The sequence below is a fragment of the Lepidochelys olivacea genome (assembly GCF_965140295.1).
Source record: "Lepidochelys olivacea isolate rLepOli2 genome assembly, chromosome: 9".
Classification (NCBI taxonomy): Eukaryota; Metazoa; Chordata; order Testudines; family Cheloniidae; genus Lepidochelys; species Lepidochelys olivacea.
The window spans coordinates 6966167-6973869 of NC_140419.1; the positions used below are offsets into that span (position 1 = coordinate 6966167).

At 56.8% G+C, this 7703-nt stretch overlaps 1 protein-coding gene across 1 annotated transcript; it reads right to left on the reverse strand.

The window, feature by feature from the left end:
- Window positions 1-399: 399 nt before the first annotated feature.
- NPPC (natriuretic peptide C) lies at window positions 400-6817 on the reverse strand. The gene is made up of 3 exons (XM_084638439.1): window positions 6617-6817; window positions 5012-5304; window positions 400-771 (listed from the first exon to the last, which is right to left on the reverse strand). The coding sequence occupies exons 1-2, from the start codon at window positions 6707-6709 to the stop codon at window positions 5032-5034; spliced, it is 366 nt and encodes a 121-aa protein (XP_084494565.1). The 5' UTR covers window positions 6710-6817; the 3' UTR covers window positions 400-771; window positions 5012-5031.
- Window positions 6818-7703: the final 886 nt, after the last annotated feature.

Genomic DNA, 7703 nt, shown 5'->3' on the forward strand with positions numbered 1-7703 from the left:
GCACAAATTCAGAGGTTAATGCAGCTGCATCCAGGCACGGGCATGCTACTGTTGAGAGTTCACAACGGGATTGGGCCCTGATTAAATGATTTCAGGATCGGAGCCATAATTATTTCCTCACTGAGCACCCTGCGGGAGGGGGCAAAGGCTAAAGTGCAAATCACTCACTCGCACTCTACTCTTAAAAAGAATATACTGCTTCCCTGCTGTTAAAATGAACTAATCTGGCACTTTAAAGAAAGTGACTCAATCCAATAAATGAAGACAGGTTACAAAATGCCACATGGAATGATACATTGTTTTGGTTTTTTGGTTTTTACACATTTTTCAACTATTTAGGAAAAAAAGTTACACTGCTCGACTCCTTTCATTTAGTTACATAAATAAAATTTTTATAAATATCTCTTTATAAACAATATATAAATAGCTTTACAACATAAATACATTTATGCGTGACATGGATTTTCAAACAGCAATGTTATACAGCTGGCTTCATCAGTCTTTTGGAAAAGCACTGTCCTTTGTCCTGGTGATGTTTGTATAGAATATATATATATATGTGTATATATATATATATACATATATATATATGATAGAACTTTTTAATCTTAAAAAAATAAGAAAACCGAAACAGCTGGTGTCATGACTCCTCGTACCGAAAAGAAAAACACAACCATGTCGTCTGTCCCATTTCCGGTGTTCTCTGCTCCTCTAGGTGTCGGCTGGGGAGTGGCCGGACATGGCCATAGGGGGGGAAATGTATTCAAAGCCCTGAAACAAACAAGAACAGGAAAATGCCCATTAGTATTTGCTTTGTGGACAGCTTCCCCTCAGCACATAGTGCCCCCCCATAACAGTCCCAAGAGATGTTGGCATTGGGAAGTGAATGGGAGTAGGGGCCGCCCTACTGGTGGGATCAGGCCCCAAGCGTGCCATCTGCCTGCCCGAGCGCTGCCCGCCAGCTTCCCTGCTGGTAGCACTTAAAGGCTGAATCCTGTGTTGCTGCCTGCAGCTGTCCTGACTCCAGTTGGAGTTTTCCCTAATTAAAAGCCGTATAAGGCCCTGCAGATTGGAGCTGTCGGTTATCTGTACAGCCACGTTGCTGTGTGCCTGATGCAGAGCTAGTCCTTCCCACCTGCAAAGAACTTTACAGACACAAAGGGGCTGCATCTAGCAGCTAAATCAGTGTGCACGGGAAGGCCTCTGCGCAGGGCTTCCACCACCACTCAGAGCTGGTGGCAGAGATCTGGCCCGTGGCACAGATCTGGCCTGTGGCATGCTGCTGGGTCTTGTCACCAGGCTCGTGCCCTGTGCTCTCAGGCTGTGCCACTGGGGCAGCAGAGCAGGCCCCTTGATGTGCAGCTATAAAAGAATTTTCTCTCTGGGGAGAGTTTGGTACAAATGTACATTTCCGAGCTCCAGGTGGGGGTTTTCTTTCCCAAGTCCTGAGCTGGCCGGCTCCCTGCCTGGATAATCCCTTTAGATCACTCTCCGGGCAACAGCAGGTGGTGGGATAAAAACAAGAGCCGAGCCCCTGTTGCTGTTTCTTATGTGCGGACCCACTCGCAAGCATAAAAGTCGCTGGTGCCTGATGTTTGGGCACACGCAGACATATACACCTGGCCTCTCAAGTGCAGACTTCAAAATGCCAGTTTGAAATTAAGAGTGTCTCGGATTTCTTGTGTTAGGGCTGAATCTCTAAATTTTTCCATGTGCCTTGTTTTGCAAACGGCCGTGGCCTATGAGGCAGATCCTTAGCAGATGCAAATAGGTCATGCTTCGTTGATTTCAACAGAACTATGCCAATTTAGACCAGAGGTGGATCTGTGCCCAGCTAGATTATTGCAGGAACTTAGCCTATTGTGCTTGTGTGTAAAGTGCCTGACACACCTGTGGCCCTGCAGAAAGAAATAACTCGTGGCTTGGATTGCAAACGCTCTAATAAATTGGTTAGTCTCTAAGGTGCCACAAGTCCTCCTTTTCTTTTTCCCAAATGCTTAGTGTATCTGCATGTTGCCTGCTTAAAGAACCAGAGCCAGAATCAGAGCCCTTGGACGCTGCTTAGGGAACATACAGTATACTCACACAGTCAGCCAGCAGTCGGGAAACCACTAGTATCCCAAAGGCTATCCTGTTATTGCTGATCAATGTGGTCATTGCTTGAAAGTAAAAATTTTGTTTCACATGGGAAATGTTTACAATGCAACTTTGCCTGGAGACTTTTCACAGTCTAATACCTGACCAAATACCAAGGATGGGCTGGCAAAGGGATCTCTCAGGAGCTGTGTAAATGAACTGGAGAAGACTCATAAATGTAAAACGAATGTTTCAAAATAAATGAATGGGAATATGGCTCAGAGCAAACCCTTCAGCCAAGGCATCCTTCACTCTTCTAAGCTACAGAAAATATCTTGCTACCTGTCCGAGCCCCCTCGGCCTTCATTGGGCGCACACGCTGGGTGAGTAATGTCTTTTATTGGATCAGCTTCTGCTGGTGAAAGAGACGAACTTTGGAACTTACACAGAGCTCATGGAGCACACAGCATTTATGCAAGACACCTGTGACTCTGCAGCTATACTTAGAAGCGGACTCTGTTAGTTTCCATGGACTCCTCAGGGGTCAAGTTTAAATAGGAAAGAAGCCTGGGGAAATCTCTACTTAACTGTCTAGGAGGCATTTATCAATGGCAGGGTTTTGATACATAGATGTGGTGAAGAGCTCATACAGTGAGGTTGCTGGGGGGGGAGGGGATTTACAGCAGGGGAGTTTACGGGGTAGTTTTCTAGGATTGTAAAGCATCAATACCATCTTCTGACTTTCTGCTCTTACTACAAGAGGGGGGCATGGCATATAAGCAAATACCAACCATAGGACTTAATCTGTACAGTTCACAGACTAATTAACTGTCCAGTTAGTACCAGTCCTGCCAGGCAGCACCCCCTCCTTGGGAATCTAGGTCTATACAGCGCACGGTCCCTCTGGTGCCTGCTGTGAACACCCTGACAAAGCTACACTAACGTATCCCACAGCAGTGGACCCAACCATAGCAGAAATGCTGATAGACACTGTCATGGCTGGACCATCCCTGCAGTATTTTGGTTGTTAAATCAGGGCAGGTGCAGCGATTCCAAGCAATAGACATTGTTGCTATGTACTGTACATACAGTAGATTCGCAGGCATGTATGTGTGTGTATATATAATCTTCCAAGTTTGTGCCAAATCTTTAGAACAGTAGCAGTGCTAATTATAATTACCCATCGCCTCCAATTTAGGAGTAAACAGGTGCAAGCCAAATCTGGGGGAGGTTGCATGGAAAAGTGGCCAGTCCCATAGATTTGGGACCGGGTGTCCTTTGAAATCCGAGGAATTTATCACTATATATTACAGTCCCATGCACCCCAAAATAAAGGATCGACAAGCACACCTAAGCTGCATGGCCAAGTACCTGGATGTCTGCTCTCCATGACGCAGGAGTAATTCCACTGAAGCCAGTGGCGTTATACCAGAGGGAGCGCAGAATCAGAAGCCTGGGACAGCACAAATGTCATTTCATGCTTTCAGGCTGCCTCCCTCTTGGACACAGAGAGAGACAGAGTCTTGTCTAAAATCCATGTTCTGCTGTCTGGTCTCACCCAGGACAGATTAAATCAACAGCCCCACCAGAAGAGGGAGCACCCTGTGGTTACCTCCGCGGAGGGTTGGCGTTGAAAAGGCTTGTCCTAACCATGGTATGACTCTGCGCTCATTACGACGGCACCCAGCCCCATAGCACCCCCAACCACCCGGTGGCAGTGATGGTAAGTGAATGCCCAGGAGTGTTTAGCTGGAGATAGGCAATGCACCTAAAAGAAGAACAAGAAATTGGGCAGACTGGGCAATACCCTTCTGAAAAAGACAGCTGCTTGCAGCAGCCCCAGCCCCAAGCACTACTGTCGTGCGACTGTAGGCGAACCCACTCTCCCTAACATGCTCATAGTTCCAAGCATCTAGATGCCACCATGATGGGCACTAAAGAACGTACTAGAACAGGCAAAGAAGTCAACTTGCACAGCTGAACAGTCACATCTTGACTCGTAGTAAAGGGTCAAAGAGGCAGGACTTCAGCTAAGCTGCCCTTTGAGCAGCCTGATTTTCAGTCTGGGACTTTGATCCCTGGCACGTTTTGGGGTGGGGGCATTCTGTACAAATTGAAAAAGTGTTTTTTACTCTCCCAGCTATTTTCTAGTTTGTCTTCTCAGATCTTTTTTTTTTTTTTTTTTGCTTCTCTGCAGGGACCAGTCGTTCGGGTGAACCCAACCGAATTGTGTAAGTGCCCCCCAGCCGTGCTCGGACCTTAGAGAGAGGGGGCTGCCTGCAGAGACGAGCACGGATGCTATGGGGATGGGCGTCTGGCAAACACCTTTGATAGTTCCAAGCAGGTGAGGCTGTAGCTTGACCCTAAGGGCCTTGCCAGATCAAAACCAGGCATCACACACTGGAATCTGGAGCTTCCCTAGGCTGCTCGTCCCTATTGAATATAAGGGTGACTGCAATCCGCTGTGTGGCCCCTGGGCCTTATTTCACCCTGCCCCATTGTGCCTCCTGCTGGTTCCCACCACCCTGCCCCAGCGGTGGCTGCATTTCTGCCATGGGAGAGACACTCCCTGTATTGATACAGGGTCCGGGCCTGAAGCCCTTCCCAGAGGATTCAGTGTTCTGGGGTGTCCCTACACCTCTGAGGGCCAGAAGCTGGGACTGGCTCACTCCAGGGCTCTGATCTCTGCATTCCCGCTGAAGCATCTGGCCCCTGTAAGAGCCAGGTCACTGGTCCGGATGGACCCTTGGTCTGAGCCAGCCTGGTGGCTTTGGCCGGCCCAGGGCAGGGCAGACAGTCGGGGGGGGGGGCGGGACCGGGGCATTCAGAGGCTATGATGGGGGGGGCGGGGAGGCAGCTAGACCCAGGGGGCTGCGGGGACCCCGCGCCCGGTGCGTGGCAGGTGCACGGGGGCGCGGCTGCAGGGGGCACTCACCGCCGCCAGGGGTCGCCGCTCTAGCAGCCCAGGCCGCTCATGGAGCCGATCCGGTCCAGCTTGAGGCCGAAGCAGCCCTTGGACAGGCCCTTCTTGCTGACGCCCTTGTGCCGCCGCGTGCCGGGGTAGTCGCGCAGCAGCCGGGCCCAGGCGGCCCGGGACTTGGTGTCCGCGCGCAGCTCCCGCAGCAGCCGCGAGCCCGAGCCCCGGCCGCCGCCGCCCGCCGTCTCCCCTCGCTCGCGGCCCGCGGCCGGGCTCTCCGCCAGCTCGTGTCCCGGCGAGCTCCGGGGGGGCTGCAGGGCAGAGCGCAGGGGCAGGATGCCGTGAAAGCGGCACAGACCCCCGGCCCCGGTTCCAACCCCCCGAGCCCCAGTTCCACCCCCCCCCGTCCCGAGCCCGTCCCGAGCCCCCCGGTGCCAACCCCCCCCCCGGCCCCGGTTCCAACCCCTGAGCCCGTCCCGAGCCCCACAACCCCGATTCCAACGCCCTGAGCCCAACCCGGCCCCGATTCCAGCCCTCCGGCCCCGGTTCCAACCCCCGAGCCCCTCGGCCCTGGTTCCACCCCCCCCCCAGCCCGTCCCGAGCCCCCCGGTGCCAGCCCCCCCCCGGCCCCGGTTCCAACCCCCCGAGCCCCAGGGCCCCGGTTCCACCCCCCCCCGTCCCGAGCCCGTCCCGAGCCCCCCGGTGCCAACCCCCCCCCCGGCCCCGGTTGCAGCCCCCCGAGCCCCGGTTCCAACCCCGCGAGCCCGTCCCGAGCCCCACGGCCCCGATTCCAACCCCCTGAGCCCAACCCGGCCCCGATTCCAGCCCCAGGGACCCCCCCACTACTAGTTCCCAGAGCGGGAAACGTGGCGCTAGGGGACTCGGTGCCCCCCCACCCCCCCGCCGGCTTGCACGCTCCCCAGGAGCCCGGTTCTCTCGGGCATCTCCCCGCCCACCCGTAGGTTGGTGCAGCTGAACCCGGTGCTTTTCCCTTGCGCCCGAGTCCCGACCCCGTCGGGTCCCAGCCCCCTGCAAGCTGCTGCTGCCTCCTGCAATCTGCACCTCGGGCCCGTTCTGCACCTGCCGCCCGCCCCGCAGCCCACCCGCCCCTGACACCCCCCGCCCAGGCGGCTGGACAGTGACGCCCCGCAGGTCAGGGCTCAAACCGGGGGACTCGCGGCTCAGGGAGGGGCGGCTCCGCTCCCAGCGCCCTGGTCCCTCAGCACCAGGGGGCTGGAAAGCAGAGTTCAGCCCGGCCACCGCCGGGGCAGCCCTGTCCCCGCTGATGTCCCAGAGCCTGGGGCTCCTTGACCGGGGGACACGCAGGGAGACCCAGAGACCCAGCAGCAGCAAAAGGGTTAAGTGACGGGGAGCTCCAGAGAGTGGGAGGCTGCAGCGGGATGGGGGGGGGGCGGCTGGGGATGCGGGAGATCTGCCCCCTCCTAACCCAGAAGCCCTAGCAGCGGAGAAGCAGCAAGCAGGGCTAAGGGGGAAAGGAGCCACCCCCTCCCCGTTGTCAAAGTTCCCCTAACTCCTCGCCTCTCCCTCCGGGGGATCCCCCCGCAGCGCGGTGGGGAGGAGGGGCCCCTGTCCCGTCCCTGCCCGGAGCAGCCCCCCGCTTACCTTCTGCTGGGGCTGAGTTGCCGGTCTCGCCTCCAGCCTGACGGACAGCAGAGCCAGGGAAAGTCCACAAGCCAGGAAGTGTGAGATCCGCATCCTGGGGGGCAGGGCCCGGGGGTCACCGCGGCCCCGCTGGGAGAGGGAGTCACCGCAAAACCCGAGCCAAAGTTCCGCGCCGCGAGTCGGTCCCGGCTGCCTCCTTGCAAGTGCGGAGCTCGCGCTCGGGGCTTCTCCTTCATTCATTTATAACCCAACCTGCCCGGTGATGTCATCGGCGCAGCCAGGTCCAATCCAGCCCCCTGCTTAACAATAGCTGGGATCTCGGCTTGGTCTCACTTGGCAGGAACAAATGACACATCGCGGGGGGGGGAGGAGGGGGGGCTCGCTTTTTTCGGGCAGAATTGGCCTTTCAGAAAGTAACCCTCCCCCCCCAGCCCTTTCCATTGGGATCCTGGGGGCTCCGGCCCCTTGGGCAGGCAGCATTGGGATTGCATGGGGGGGGGGCTTTGTGGGGGGGGGTCTCTGCTGCCTTTGCGAGCCGTGGCGCTTGCGGGCTGGGAGCGCGGCCGGGCGCTGAGCGGAGAACAGGGGCAGAGCCGACGGGGGAGCCCAAAGGACCAGGGCAGCCGCTGGCCAGCCCCAGCCCCCAGCCCCCAGCCCGCTCCTGGGGAAGGCCAGCCCCCAGCCCCCAGCCCCCAGCCCGCTCCTGGGGAAGGCCAGCCCCCAGCCCCCAGCCCCCAGCCCGCTCCTGGGGAAGGCCAGCCCCAGCCCCCAGCCCCCAGCCCGCTCCTGGGGAAGGCCAGCCTGGCGCGAGCAATCTGCTTCTCATTTGGAGCTTTTCATTAAAAAAAAAAAAAAAAAAAAGGCGGAAATCTGGCGGCTCCAGACAAGTGTTTTTTGACATGGGGGGGGAGCTCCCAGTTTGCCCCCCCCCGCCGCCCCAGAGGCTGCCTGCCCCGCTTTGGGGGCTTCCCCCTTACAGCGCTCACCTGCCAGGAGGTTGCAATTTGAGGCTGGGGCTTTGGAGAGACCCGGACCCCTGGTGCCCCCCCCAGCTGGTCTCAGCTGATCCCTTTGCTCCAGTGTTCTG